Source organism: Cucurbita pepo, chromosome LG16 (genome assembly GCF_002806865.2).
Source record: "Cucurbita pepo subsp. pepo cultivar mu-cu-16 chromosome LG16, ASM280686v2, whole genome shotgun sequence".
NCBI classification, from domain to species: domain Eukaryota; kingdom Viridiplantae; phylum Streptophyta; class Magnoliopsida; order Cucurbitales; family Cucurbitaceae; genus Cucurbita; species Cucurbita pepo.
The window spans coordinates 7,400,593-7,415,907 of record NC_036653.1 but is presented as its reverse complement, the minus strand read 5'-3'; the positions used below and the strand labels follow the sequence as shown (position 1 = coordinate 7,415,907).

The 15,315-nt window shown below is 37.5% G+C and overlaps 3 protein-coding genes across 7 annotated transcripts; all 3 read right to left on the bottom strand.

Moving 5' to 3' along the window:
* Nucleotides 1-918: 918 nt before the first annotated feature.
* On the bottom strand, nucleotides 919-4,303 carry LOC111777754 (probable galacturonosyltransferase 15). Its single transcript, XM_023657472.1, has 6 exons — nucleotides 3,931-4,303; nucleotides 3,817-3,863; nucleotides 2,557-2,718; nucleotides 1,897-2,481; nucleotides 1,488-1,790; nucleotides 919-1,407 (listed from the first exon to the last, which is right to left on the bottom strand). The coding sequence occupies exons 1-6, from the start codon at nucleotides 4,169-4,171 to the stop codon at nucleotides 1,123-1,125; spliced, it is 1,623 nt and encodes a 540-aa protein (XP_023513240.1). The 5' UTR covers nucleotides 4,172-4,303; the 3' UTR covers nucleotides 919-1,122.
* A 2,681-nt stretch (nucleotides 4,304-6,984) lies between these two features.
* On the bottom strand, nucleotides 6,985-8,850 carry LOC111776998 (peroxisomal and mitochondrial division factor 2-like). Its single transcript, XM_023656431.1, has 2 exons — nucleotides 8,712-8,850; nucleotides 6,985-8,327 (listed from the first exon to the last, which is right to left on the bottom strand). The coding sequence occupies exon 2, from the start codon at nucleotides 8,317-8,319 to the stop codon at nucleotides 7,327-7,329; it is 993 nt and encodes a 330-aa protein (XP_023512199.1). The 5' UTR covers nucleotides 8,320-8,327; nucleotides 8,712-8,850; the 3' UTR covers nucleotides 6,985-7,326.
* Nucleotides 8,851-9,309: 459 nt separating this feature from the next.
* On the bottom strand, nucleotides 9,310-14,011 carry LOC111776996 (mitogen-activated protein kinase 20). 5 transcript variants are annotated; one of them, XM_023656426.1, is made up of 10 exons: nucleotides 13,407-14,010; nucleotides 12,779-13,199; nucleotides 12,512-12,639; nucleotides 12,317-12,376; nucleotides 11,935-12,084; nucleotides 11,664-11,819; nucleotides 11,334-11,545; nucleotides 11,153-11,254; nucleotides 10,192-10,361; nucleotides 9,310-10,107 (listed from the first exon to the last, which is right to left on the bottom strand). In XM_023656426.1, exons 1-10 carry the CDS (start codon nucleotides 13,428-13,430, stop codon nucleotides 9,659-9,661), a joined length of 1,872 nt encoding a protein of 623 aa, XP_023512194.1. In that variant the 5' UTR covers nucleotides 13,431-14,010; the 3' UTR covers nucleotides 9,310-9,658. The 5 variants fall into 5 exon arrangements, with proteins under 5 accessions (XP_023512194.1, XP_023512195.1, XP_023512196.1 ...); XM_023656427.1 differs by having other exon boundaries at nucleotides 9,310-10,104; XM_023656428.1 differs by having other exon boundaries at nucleotides 12,779-13,187.
* Between the last annotated feature and the right edge of the window lie 1,304 nt (nucleotides 14,012-15,315).

The following is a 15,315-nucleotide window of genomic DNA, read 5'->3' as shown; positions in this document are numbered from 1 at the left end:
ATAGAATTGATTAAGTAAAGTACGCTTAATCATGAAATTCTTATGATTGAGCCACCGAAAAGGAATGTGGACCTTGTTTGTATAGGTAGTAATTTTCATTTCCTTTAAGTTTTTCTTAGTTATCATATCACGATTCCTCGATTCATAGAGGTGGTTAGAGCAATCAAGATATTCATAATATAAGATTTGAGAGACACGAGACCATACTATATAAGTTTACAAGTTATTTTGATATTTTTCTAAATGTAACGCTAAAGTTTAGAATATACTTTTATTTTATTCCTTTGTTATCGTCAACCCATTTATAGAAGGGTGATGTGACATCAGGATTATTCTATTTAATGTCGTTTATATTCTAATAAATCACTGTTCAACTGGAAAAGGTTGTAATTGTAACGGTTTAAAATTAAGGTATTACGACAACTTTTAATTAACTCATTTAGATTTTAAAATTAAATTACTTATAAGAGTTCAATGCACCTGAATTCTCGATCAATCTTACGAGAAAACCACACGATCCTACGACATACGACAATATATTGAGTTGTCTAATCAAACTTTGGTGCATATAGTAATTCAAAATCTTACTCAACATCCTCCCCCCACTTTCTCTCTTCCAAAAGAACACCATGAACGGTGGGTCCTTTTCACTTTGCCAATACCCAAAAAGCTCTCATTCCAATAGGTCTTCAACACACCAACCAAACAACAATAACAACAAAATTTGTAAGGTTGTTTCCCAATTACTTATAGTGCGCAATTAGATGCCTTTCCCATCAAAACACGAAGAACAAACAAGAACAAGATCGGATCTAAATGATTTTCTCTTTCTAACTGCTTAAAAAAGGAAAAATCGTTTCAAATCGACTCGAGATTATGTAGAGTTTGATTAAGATATCTAATCTTATCCGTTCGTTATTGAATAATGTTATCCCAATCTTTTGCTCATACGAAGTCAAAATATAATATACAATATATATTCTCTAAAACTCTGATTCTATTACTATCATATTTTTGTCGAGATTAATCTGAAGAGACTGAAGGCGGGTTAAGCCTTCTTCCCTCTTAGACCATGTAAATGAATAGTTTTAGTTCTAAACTTGGACAACTTCCTTCTCCTCGCTACATTATTCTGCATCTTCTAATAAACTTATTTGAGAAATTTACATGTTTATGCCATATGTTTCGTACCTCTGGTGACCCGATCTCGAGCCACGGCTTGGCTGGACCGCTGAAATGAACGACCGCAGCGTCTTGGAGGATCTCCTTGCTTATTGTCTTAAAGGGTCTTTCACCTAATCCAGCTACATGCCATGATGAATCAATGGGATACATATGATCCTCAAAAGCCATCAAGGATGGAGCCAGTTCCCCTGGAAGCCACAATGCCAATCCAGAGTTGAGATTCTGTAAAATAATAGCAGTGTTTGTCAAGGGTGAGCTATAATTATTCTATTTCATTTGGCATTACAAGAATGGGAACTAACATGTTTGAGCCACTGATGATATTTGGATGTGATGTTCATCTTTCTCCACGCTTCGAGATCGAAAATGTTCATGCCGTGGAGCCACGCACAGCGATCGGGATTGAAGTTTGATGATATCAAAGGATGGGAGAAGTTGAGGTAATGACTGTATGTTCTTCCTGGACAACAACCATCGCCACAGGAAGAATCAAGGACAGCGCCAACAACATTGCCACCAAGGTCCATGTTCCATAAAGAGGACATATCATGTTGCACGACAATGTCATCGTCCAAGAACACGACCTTCTTCAGATCTGGAAACAGCTGAATGAGACACATTTGTAGCTTTAAATCAAGGGGTGAACAAATCATATGCACAAAGTTCAGTTAATACGTCGTGCCTATTTGGAATGACTATCTAAGTGCTTACCTCGTGAACATAAATGCGGAGGTGATTCAAGAGGGAGAGACTGGTGGGGCTAAGAACATCTAATTGTGTTTGATCTTCCCCATCAAACCCAAAGTTAGCTTTTCTGAAATCATTATAGTAACGCTTCCAGATCGAGCGATGAATCTCGAACATATCGTGAACTCTGCTGTTGACATCCTCTGACCAGTCGAATTGGTGCAGTCCCTTAACTTCAACCACCACAGAATCATGAACTGAATTGGTTGCAAACCAGGCGTGCATTGGGGTGTATGTTTTCTTGTCAGTGACAATGTGAAAGACCAGCTTTCTGGGGTCGGCCGAGTTCCGAACGGCGGACGAGACGACAACAGAAGCGGCAAGGATGTTATCAGTCAAGAGAACGACATGACGAAAGAAGGGGTCGGTAAGGCGAGAAACATATTCGGGCTGTGGCAAACGAGCTCGAGCTTTGGCGTTAACAGCATACTCTTCCGCTAGTTTGAGAGAGAGACAATGAAGGCCCTTTGGAATGCCATGTGAAGCTAAATGCCAATACACAGATTCACGTTTTCTGGCAGATTTGAGCTTTTGTTCCATAGCTTGAAGCTGCCATGGAAGATGTGAATAAGCAAATGAAGGGCCTGTGTTTGATTAAAGGGAACAGAATGATATGAGGATTACCATAGCTTTAGTCTTGAATGCGAAGGCCCTCATGTCCTGTGGTTTAGAAATCATGTCTTTGACAAGCTCGTTGAAGGATCCCACTCCATCTCCATCGCCACTCCCCACAGACCCACTTTCCTTTGAATCCACCATTAATCTCAAGAACTCCTCGCTCAGTCTCTGTCATTCATAATCACAGCAAGAACAAAACCAAAATACAGAGTCGGTACAAAATCCAAAAATAAAAACTCAAAAAAAACAATATCGATCAGCAGTGGACTCGGCTTGCTTGAACTGTTACAAATGGTATCAAATCCAAATACCGATCAATGTACCAACAAGGAGACTAAGCCCCAAAAGGGATGGACATGAGGCGGTGTACTAGAAATAACGTATTGGAGAGTTCGACCTCAATTGAAAAAGGGAACGAGTGCCAGCGAGAACGCTAGGCCCTAGAGATCGTTCTTTAAAAAGATGTGGAAACCTCTCCCTAATTGACACGTTTTAAAATCGTGAAGCTAACAACAATACATAACCGGTCAAAAGAGTTAGTGGTGTGCTTGGACGGTCACATCTAGGACCCATTCGGTAAACATAATCATTTTCTCTGTTTGAAGGGATAATTTTTCTTGAACACTGATTGAGGCATCACAATCAAAGCGACGTGGGGTTGAAAGATATTGAAATAGAAGACAATATTATTTATTTTTCCAAGCTCAAGTGGACCAAAATCAAATGATTGCTAGCTAGTAGCCACATGTCCCAAAAGCTGCCTACTGCTTAATGGAACAACAATTCATTTCCATTTTTTTAATCAAAAAAAAAAAAAAAAAAAAATGAAATCGAGTAAATTGAAAGCAATTATCGATTGATCTTAATAAAAAGGTTAGTCGACAATATTTACAACCTTACAACGACGATGTTTAAACTCAATATATAATATTGGAGGAATTTTCGAGTAAAAAAAAAAAATATATATATATATATATTTTAAAATGTATACGATTATAACAAAATCGAATTTAATATGATAGTTTAAGATTAAAATGGTTATCTAAAATTATTTAAATTAAAAAAAAAAAAAAAAATTCATTTCCATATGTAGAAGATGCATTCAAGTTCATGGTACTATAAATGCATTTGTCAGTTTATAGGAAAGAGTATGAAGTCGTTGGAGAAACGTAAAATGTGGAAATTAAAAAAAAAAAATAAATAAAAGCGGAGTGTGAGCTTAGGGGTATATTCGAAATTAAGATGGAAAAGAGGGAGAGAAGTAACCGAAGATGCGTCGTCATTTCCGCTGAAAAGCGTCCATCCAGAGCAGTCTGCAAAAGGATAAACAGTTAAGGGATAAAGTAGTAATTTAATCGGAGGGAAGGGGGAGGAAGTTACCGATGGAGGAGGAACACGCGGCGGCGGATTCGAGGACGAAAAAGGCGATTCGGAGGAAACAGAACGGGAGAACAATTGCGAGAGTGAGGAGGAGAGGCAAGATTGAGCGAGTGGAGATTCTACGATTAGGCGCTGTGGACGGCGGAGGAGGAGGAGGCGGCGGCAACGGCGGTGGCTTGAGAGCGGCGGAGTTGGAAATCGTGAGCTTCTTAATGCCGGTGGTGGAGATGTAGAAGTTCATCGTGGTGGGGAATCCATTCAAGGCGAAGAGAAGATACTCGGGCCTTTTTTTTCAGAGAGACTCACGGGTTCGCACTCTGCCGAACTCACCAGCTATGCCCAACTGCCCTTTTATGTCTTTTTTATTTTATTTTATTTTATTTTATTTATTTATTTATTTATTTATTTATGAGTACTGTACACATTATGCTTTTGGGAAATATAAAAGGAATAATTTTAAATCTCAAAATACCCTAAATCCCAATAATTTGTTTTTTTTTTTAATCTAATTTATAAATATTTTTAATAATTTAACCTTGGTAAAAGTATTAAGAAAAAAAATAAAAATGGAGTCCAGAAATAATGCCGCGGGAACGCGGGGGAACTTTGAAATATTACCCTTGTTTTTTACTATTATTTACGGATCTGCCATTGGGTGTCCATTTGCCACCGACACACTGTGATTCCTTGTTTGCCTGTAACGCCGGAGGCAAAGGATTCCTTGTTTGATTATTTCAATTTTTCAATTAATACCAAAAATAAATAATATAATTTAGGTACAAAATTCAATTTTTTCCCCTAATAAATAAATTATGCCTAAATTTTAAATAAAGGTTACCATCTAAACTTCAAATAAAAAATATTATATTCATATATTACAAAATCGATAAAAAAATTCTATATTTTTAATATTTTTAGTATAAGGTAAAAAGATTTTGAACTATTTTATATTTATGATTAGACAAATGATTAAACTATTTTATATAAATACACCTTTACAAATTTGAAACCCTAATCATAAGATTCAATACAAGGAAATCTTAGCTTTATTTTCCATTATTATTATTTTTTTTTTTATGAAAATTTTAGTTTTAGAAATGGACAAAAAATGAGTAATTTTAAAGTTTATTACCAAATTAAAATGAGTGTTACATTTATATATTTATATTTGGTTTGCAAAAAGAAAATAGAAGAAAAAAAAAGTGTTTGGAAGTTGGTTTAATGAGGAGGTCCATTTAATTACTTTGTTTTTATTAATAAATAAATAAATAATTGATTAGTTTCTTAATTTATAAGTCAAAAGAATGGCATTGATAGATATATATGGAAATGGGAGCAGCCGTTGCTATCATGCATGCAAATTTTTATGACTACCAATCTTTTATAATTACCAGTTTTTTTTTTTTTTTTTTTTTTTTGGGTTATTTTCAAATTTCTTCGTCCCTATCTTTTAATTGTTGTTTATATTTAATTAATCTTATTTGACTTTTTTATTTTGAAATATTTATAATTTTTAGGTCATTGAAGTAGCATTCTTATATATATTACATGAAATATAAAATTTTTATTTTTGTAAATTAATAGAATGTTTAGAATATATAAGATTTGTAATTTTGGTAAAAAAGATATTTAAGGTGAATGAAAGGAACAGTAAAAAGGAGGGGGTAAAATTAGTCCTAAAATCACGGAAGGGGGAGGTTGTCGGACATTGAGTTGGTGTCGGTGAGATTTAATTGGTAAGAAAGTAAGTTAAAGAATTTAATTAATAAAATATTTATTTATTTATTCTGTTTTAAACGACACCAATTGCCGTGTCGGGTTCCCACCACAATATAGCGTAATTTAAGGTTAACATGGAATGCCGTTGCTGCTGCTTGCCCTAAATTTCATAAATGCCCAATTAATGGAGACCACGTGGACATTCATTAGATTTGGGGTTTGGGGATTACGTGGCTATTGAATGTACTTCTTCCTTCTAACAGAGTTGAGGCACGTAGCAGTCCTCTTGAAAGGTCCGAAAGCGCCTAGAGCAAGTTGAGATTTTATGAGATCCTACATCGATTAAAGACGAGAACGAAACATTTTTTATAAGGATATGGAAACTTCTTCTTAACATACGCGTTTTAAAAACCTTGAGGGAAAGCTCGAAAAGGATAGCCCAAAGATGACAATATCGAGGAGTGTGCCAACGAGGACGTTGTGCCCCAAAAAGGGGTGAATTGTGAGATTCCACATCGATTAGAGAGAGAAACAAGTGCCAGCGAGAACGCTGGACCACAAAGAGTGTGGATTGTGAGATCCCACGTCAATTGGAGAGGGGAATGAGTGCTAGCAAGGACTCTAGCCCCAACAGGGGTAGATTTTGAGATTCCATATCAATTGGAGAAGAGAACAAGTGCTAGAGAGGACGCTGGGTCTCGAAGGAGGGGTGGATTGTGAGATCCCACGTCGGTTGAAAAAGTGAGCAAAACATTCTAATGAAAATGTAGAAACTTCTCCCTAGTAAACATGTTTTAAAACCGTGATAACAGGCCAAAGAGGACAATATATACTAGTTGGAATGCTTGAAGGGCCTAAATCAACAAAGGTGGTTGGTGGATTACTTCTTCTAGAAGATGGAGGATTGTCGTATCCACCACCACCGGACATAGGCTTCAACGGTGTCGAAGGGTTTGGTGTGGGATAATGTGGTGGTGTTCCTCCATAGCCGTGTGATGGTGGTATAGGGCTGCCATGTGAGCCAGCAATGCAATGTTGTAAGCCTACTAGTCACTACTATGACAGTCTATGGTGATACTTAAAAGAATGTGAAACCTGTTGGGAGAGTAATAGCTTTTCAGGTCAGGAATGAATAGTTATGGAGAATACAGGGATGACCAGGCTGTGAGAAAGCAGCCCAGCAACCAAAGTGAAAAGGAGAGCGAGCAGAGCAGAAGCTTGTTTGCTTCTCATGGTTTCATCTGCTGCTGTTGCTGTTTTATTGGTGCATTTATAACATAATCAATTGAGAAGGTGGAGGCAGTGGAGACTCAATCAAAAAGGGGCACTTCAAAATTTGCCAAATTTTGGCATATCATGCAAGAATGCATTGAAAACAACTCAGAAATGCAAGAAACCAAGCTAAAAGAGACAAGTATAGCTCAAGTACTTGTCTGGTTAATCATCTATAACAGTGGGATTGAACTAAATTGGTTAACTAACAAGATTTGGCTTCAGAAGAACATTTGAAGCAAAAATTTAGCGCCAACCAGTACTTATTGGCTTGGAGAAAACCACCAAATAAACAAACATATCTAACAAAACTGAAGCAGATATACAGTTCATGAACCTTACCCTTTTGGCTATATTCTGTGTTAAGCCTCCACCCTCAACTATCTGCCTTTGTAGCATCACGATTTATCTTTGCCTCCCATACAAAGCAAAGGCTAGTGCAGCTATGCCAGCAACGACTCCAGTCGAACCTGCAATTACAGGCCAGTTCGAGTTCAATTCCTTCTCTGCACCTTCGAAAGCTGACTTGAGTTCCTCGGCAGTTCCATTCAAAGCATTCACTGCTTTCTCCTTTAATCCACTAATGACTTTGTGTGCTTCCTCTACTTCCTGATGCAACTGAGCCATATTCAACTCGATCGTTTTCGTTTTCTCTTCCGACTCATTCAACAACTTTTCGACGTTAAGTTTCTCCTTGATCCACTTATCTAACTCCAGCTCGTTCTTTGTTATCATCGATTCCAAATCCTTAACAACTGTCTTAAGACTGGTGATTTCCCTCTCCCTCGCCTCGATTTTGTCTCTCATTTCCTCCTCCACTCGAACTTTTTTACTCTTCTCCTCTATCTCCTTGACCTCCAACACCCCAACTTTCCTCTCCAATTCTCTGACTTTCTTTTCACTCTCCACCTTTGTTTTCTTCAGGGCTTCCAACTGTTCCTCCATAGCTTCAACCTTCTCTCCCTTTTCCCCCAAGTTTTTCCTCAACTCGACAACTTCGGTATTTGCCTCTTCGGCTCCATTCATTGCAGATATCAAATCATGCTGTAGCCTAGCGACCTCAGTCTCAAGCTCCAATGCTCTCGCTGCAACCGATTCTAACACCTTATTTCCCTCTTCAGAACGTTCAAGTTGTTTCTCCATTTCTTTCAGTTGTTCTTTCAGCGACCCCTCTTCACTCTTCAATCCTTCAATCTCCACTGAAACTTTTTTAACCTTATCTTTGAATTCTTCATTTTCGTCAACCAAATTTTTCTTTTCACGCTCCAAAACCTCAATTCTCTGGTTCAGCTCCGCGACCTTTGCATCGTTCTCCCGCTGATCAAAATCATAAAAATCCTCCGTGGTCGGATCGTCCCCCGACGCCCCGCCATCGACAATGTTAATCTCGTTCTCCATTAATATTTCTACGTTCACATCCCAAATCAGAACGTTAACACTCAATTTCTAAAAAAAGAAAAGGATCCCCATCTATATCCAGATGATTCAAAAGAAATGAAGTTCTANTGTATTTATTGGAAACAAAAAGAAAATTGTTTTAAAATAATTATTTAAAAAAAAAAAAACAGAAATTCAGTTTTGGGATGATTGGATGAGGGAGAAAACAAACCGGANTAGATGAAGAGAAAACAAACCGGAAAAAATTAGGAGAAAGAATCAAGCGAGAAACTGGCGATTAAATTAGAAAACAGAGAGATTCGGCGGTAAGAAAGATGGAAAAATACTGGAAATGACATTCTACAAAACCTGTTTCGTAAGAGAATTAAAAAAAAAAAAACGAAGGATCAAACCTTTGATTTCTCTGGTTCAGCGGCCTGCAGAATTCGAATTAGGGTTGCGGATTTTTCCAGCGACAGTCTCTGAAGCTTTTCTTTCCCAACTCTCTCGGAGGAAAAGAAAGAAAGTGTGGAAAGGGAAATTGGAGGGAGGGCGTGCAAATATGATCTCTGATAATGGACGGCTGAGATTGGTCGAAGGAAAAACGCAGAGGTAGTGCGAGGCACGTGCGAACAGGCATGGAACCCGAACAGCTTTTGGTCATGGATTGGGCCGAATAAAAAAAAGAATCTTTATTTGGGCTCATGAATACGGCCCAATTACATTGATGAGCCAGAGCTGTTTATTTGCCCGGCCCATATCAGAATGGATCGAACACCCGGCCCATATCAGAATGGATCGAACACAGACCGACAACGAACCATTTCGTAGAAGGGTACGAAAACCTCTCCCTAACAGACACGTTATAAAAAATTGTGAGGCTGATAACAATGCGTAATGAACCAAATCAGCCACGAACACAGTTCAAGAGCGATACGTAATTGGCCAAAACAAACACAGACGCTATGCTAAGAATGCTAAGAATGAAACAGGACATGAATTCATAGAATCAGACATCAATGACAAATTTGTTTCTGTATTGGGGTTTATATAATAAGGTTTCACTTCCGGCTTTGAAGGGCCGAGGTATTATAGTATAGTTGTTTTTTGCATTTTCCTAATGTACAGTTTCTTATTACAAGCTAACTGTGCATTTAAATATAGCCTCATAAATCTAATTTCTTGAGAGCCCACTAACCTCTCTTCCATCTATTCTTACACACAAACCAGCCGAGCTGACGGCCACCCTCCTCTCCTCTCCTCTCACTTCTTCTTCTATCATCAAATGCCTTTTTCTATCTGAACCAGGAAGGAGTACTTGGAGGAGCATCTCTCACTGTGACCAACATTTACTTACTTACTAGTACATCTTCGTCATGCTATACTGACCAGCAATCACCTTTCTGTGAGCGACCGATGTGGTGGTGGCCGTTGCTGCACCCAGACCACTGTATTGGGCAGCCTTGGCCTGCAGAAAGTTTGTGTCGATGGATATTTGGTCCTTGAGTTCGACCTTGTTCACTCCTGCTCGTGTCATGTAAAAAGGGTTCGAGTCGATGCTGATGGCTATATCTGATCCTAATTTGGAAGCCATGCCACACTGGGATGCTTGCTTAGTGGCTCTTAATGAAATATCCAGTTTTGTTTCTGCTGCAGATCTTTCTTGATTTCCAGCAATGGGTTTTTGGTAGTGATATGTAGGAGGAAGAATGGCTCCTCTGATCAACGTTCTTGGATCATATGGTTCCTTCACTACCCTCCCATTCTCATCTGCTATTACTGGTCCAACCACTCTTCCAGGCTTAGCTGCTGAAGTGAAACACGGTCGAGGAATCGGTAAATCTGATATTTGAATGGTCAAACATGTAAAGATAAGAAAAGTTGCACAAGTACCAATCGGGATTTTCTGTGGTGCCTGCATGGTCCTTGATATATTTGTTAGCCGTCCTTCACCATCTCGGGAATTCTTTCGGTATGACTCTTCGGAGATCTTCACATCTTGAAGGGGTACATTATTTATTAGGTTCTTAGAGTAGACCGGGTTCAAGTGTACAACTGTTGACCTGGTTATATCAGACATCCCATGTATCACATCATAATTGAATGATACAAAACAATAATGCAGTAAAAGATCAACCATGTAAGTTCATGTAAGTTCTCGTATCAGTTGGGGAGAAGTTCTCGTATCAGTTGGGGAGAAGAACAAAGCATTCTTTATAAGTGTGGGGAAACCTCTCCCTAGCAGACGCGTTTTAAAACCGTGATGCTAACGGTGATCCGTAACGGGTCAAAGCAGACAATATCTACTAGCGGTGAGCTTGGACTGTTACAAGGACGTTGGGGCCCGAAAAGAGGTTGATTGGAGGGTCCCACATCGATTGGAGCAGGTAACGATTGCCAGGGAGGACGAGTGCTAGGGGGTGGATGGTAAAATCTCACATCGGTTAGGAAGGAGAATGAAGCATACTTTATAAGGGTGTGGAAACTAATTTCTAGCTGATGAGTTTTAAAAACCTTGAGGGAAGTCTGAAAGGGAAAGCCCAAAGAGGATAATATCTGCTAGCGATGGGCTTGGGCTATTACAAACCATGTACCACAAAAATCTGAGATGGCATGTGTTCAGGATGATAGTTGTTGAGATCCATCACTCACCCCAGTGTGGTGTTCATTTGGTATTTCGATTTTATGTTCGCTATAGGACACATGATCCATAGAAATGCACAGATTCTGAATTTGCCATACTAGCCAATGGATTAAGATTATTTCTAACAGCATCAAAGGTATTATACTTATTTTCTACCGACAAGGAAGCAAAAAGCACAAAATTCTCTTGAGATGAAAGAATCATATTTACCTTGGAAGGGATACATGCTTCCTGTCAAGAGGAATAACCGGCGCACTTTTACCACCATTTTCCTCCAGATGTGCAAACTGCTTTCTAAATTGGTCGACAGCACTGCACATATATGCACAATAAATAATAAGAAGAAATCTAGAGGATAATATAATTATATTATGATGATGATAATCACAACCTTGGATATAGAAAATTTGTCCTCTCAGTCCCATTCATGTAATCTTTTAGTAGCTGAGGGTGATATTCTAGTATCTCCCGGAAGATTAGCTCTTGAATGTCTTCTTTTGCGACCCTCCGCCTCTCAAATTCAAATTCCATCTTTGAGATTGGCTGGCAGGAAGGTTCCCTCTCAATTTTTGCCAATCCCTTGAAGTATGGATCAGCCAGTGCCTGACACGAAAGACCGAGGCAAACGTTTCAACTTTCCCCAATATAACCATATATAAAACGCACTTTTCAAATAAGCATATTCAAAATAGAGTAAAGATTTTATAGGAAAATGCAAGACCTCTTCAGCAGTCGGCCTATCTTTTGGATCGAAAGCAAGCAACCTTTCTAGAAGTCTCAGTGCTAAAGGATCTGCGTTAGGAAACTTTTGAGCAAATGGCACTGGCTGTTTTTTCCTCATAGTAGTTAAATATCTTCTAGCCTTGTCATTGCGTACCTACATTCATCAACAGAAGAACCTTGTTAACTACAGAACATTGCTAGATTCGTGAATGGATTCAAAACCAAGGAATCTTGTAGAGCATAATGTGGGAATTGAAGAATTTTCCTACCCTGGAGATTGTATCTAGTGAAGGAGTTCCAAGGAGATCTGTCATCAAATCAAGCTGGTGAACAACGTTTTTACCAGGAAAAAGTGGCTTCCCCATTAAGACTTCAGCAAATATGCAGCCAATGCTCCATATATCAATTGCAGGTGTATACTGTATTCAACCAGCAAGTAATGAGTTCACTCAGGAAAAAGAAGTCAAAAGATTAAAGACCGAGAAACGAAGTCATCGGTAATAAAATTTGAACATATATCAAGAAAAGCATTGGATAGTGGTCTCACGTTTCACAAATCATTTGCAATATCTAGTATTCTATATACAGCACCTGAGCAAGTGACAGTCTCGTCTAGTAAGTAACTGAAAAGAAACTCTAGAAGAAGCATACCTTAGAGAAAAATGAACCACAGAGCTCGGGCGCCCGGTACCATCTAGTAGCAACATAATCCTACGTTATCATCAAATACAAAATGCTTAAGGTTTTATCATTCAAACCAAGAACACAAGAAACACCATTAATTTTACACAAATGAGTATTGGCCAAACTAAATTCTTTCCAAAGCATGGTAAATCTCTGACATACCGTCCAGAAAATTGTCGTTGGCGTGTCACTGAACGCAACTCTTGCCAATCCAAAATCACATATTTTAAGTTTACAATTTGAATTTGCTAATATATTCTTTGGTTTTAAATCTCGATGGTAGACATTAGCTGCAAAATGAAGCTTTGAGTCAGATGCGCCTAAAGAAGATGAAAGCAATTAGCTTAAGGCTGTAAGATCAAAACAAGATAATAACAACACTGAGCCAGCCCACACAGTGAAGTACCAAAACAAATCAAAGCTCAGAACCTGTATGGATATATTTTAATGCACGAAGAAGTTGGTAAAGGAAAAACTGGTAATGTTCTCGAGTAAGATCATCATTAGCTTTAATAACTTGGTGAAGATCTGATTCCATCAGCTCAAAAACAACGTAGATATCTTTGAAATCCCTCCGTGAAGGTGGCAGCATAACATGTTTAATTTCAACAATATCAGGATGGCGAAGAAGTCTAAGCAGCTTAATCTCACGAAGAATTCTAACAGCATCAGATATATGCTCAAAAATATTGTGTATCTTCTTTATTGCAACCTTGTCGCCAGTGCGTGTGTCAATAGCAGAACACACAACCCCATAGCTTCCTTTCCCGATTACTTCCTGAATTTTGTATCTACTGGCATCGCCATAATCAGAGAAAAACTCCATTTCGGTCGAATTCTGTTGCATAAACTGATTAGAGAAGAACACCCACAAGAAGGAAAAATTCAATTTCATCCCAAACTAAACAGATCGCATGTATAAAGATGAATAAATAAGTAACTAAAGTTCATCCTTCTGGCAGAATCTGGAAATCTTGCAAAAACCGAAAATCAAAGCCTTCTTGTAGCAAGAAACACAAAGGATTTCATTAATCAGGTATTCAAGAGAGAGATTCACCTTTTTGCCTTGATCTTGCTGCATTCTGGGCAAAATGGGGGGAAAACTCCAGATTCTCAAGCAAGAACAGCTTCAAGAGTTCTTAAAAAAAAGTCAATAAAACCAAGCAGAATCCGATTGGTTCTCAAAAACTCAGCCACATTTGTGCGTCTGTTGCCGGCATACCTACCGGATGACAAACAGAGCAGCGCACTTTTTCCATCGCCCGTCCCCGATCCTCCATCAAACCAAAACCCAATAATCCCCTTCTATTTTTGCACAAAGAACACCAATGACAACTAGATTTCTATAAGTTCTATAACAGTCTACATAAAATAGTCAATATACAGATCTAGAAAAACAACAATTATCTTCCAAATTCCACCGCCTCGTAATCCCAAACAAATCCAATTCCAAATTATAAAAAAGGAAAGACAACAAAACAAAACCCCTCAATCTCAATTTCCCTTTACAATTAGAGCGGCGAGATAAGTCGATATCCACCGACGAAATGGAAGCTCCAGGATCTGCACCGCACCGACAAAAAAATGGCGGAAAGAGAGAGAAAAAATCTAGAGAGAGAAAAGTCCAGAGAGGAAATGGGAGGAATATCCGGAGATATAGAGAGTAATAAATTTAGGAGTGATTATGGAGGCTGCCTTTTTTTTCTTTTTCTTTTTTTTAAAAAAAAATTAATTTAGAAAAATAATAATTTTTTAAAATAATAATATAGTATTATAACTCTGTAAGGAATAAATATATTTTTTTTACATAAATGATAAATTTGAATTTATTTATTTATTTATTAAAATTATTATTTGGTAACGAAAGGCACGCACCATGCATGTTAAAAAGGGGGGGAAAAGGAAAGGGAAGGGTAAGATGGTAATATGAGGAGAATGTGAGGCTATTTCGGGAAGAATGGCCTCTTTTTTAATTGTGTGTGAGAAGGGAGGTTCCGAATATTGCCACGTCATACTGACACGTGTTCAATTTCTCCAGCGTTGTCATTGCCCAGTCCTCCCTTGAGGGTCCACTTTGGACGTTCAGCTGTCATACACTTTCCGTACTCCCACGACCCAGCAAAATTATTTATTAAATTAAGACTTTTTTTTAATTTTATTACTTAACACGTGTCGGTTAATTAGGACAATTTTGCATTATTAAATATATATATTTTTATTAACAAAGATGTTGAAGAGGTATGAGTAGATAGAAGCCAGGCAGGTGCAACACCTAACTCCAAACGTCGACGTTTCATCCAACGTGTTTATGGGCATAGTAATTAAATTTATAATATTAAAAACTATTTATCAAAAATAAAATATAAATAACATATTTCAATGATTGTACTTATTATTTAAACAGCCCAAAAGGCTTTTGGAAAGCTTCTTTCATATGGGTTTGTTGTGTAAAGGGAAGGCAGGAGACAATCATGGCGAGTGGAAGATTTCCCAATGAAAACATTGGAAATAAAAATAATATATATTAAATAAACAAATAAAATAATATTATTAAAAACATAGAATTATAAATATATTTACAATTTTTTTGGCCTTATTGTGGATATTCCACTCAGCAATCATTATAGTGCTATAAATGGCAACCATTGGATATCACCAATAAAAATAAATAATAAAAATAAAAAAATCTTAAATTTCCCTTATTAAAAAATAAATAATAGAAATTGACGTGGGTCCCACCAATTATTAATTATTAATTAATCTTTCTTTTTATTATTTTTGACTGAATTAATGACATACTATTTATAACAATTGGTCAGTTTATTAACCCAAGTGGCCGTTACATGCTAGAAATGTATATATGGAATCAGTTGGGGATTTTATTTAATGAAATTAGGTAAGCTAAGATTAAATAATTAATATACAAATTCTGTCTAGGTTCCTTTGACTTCTACAATTATTTATTT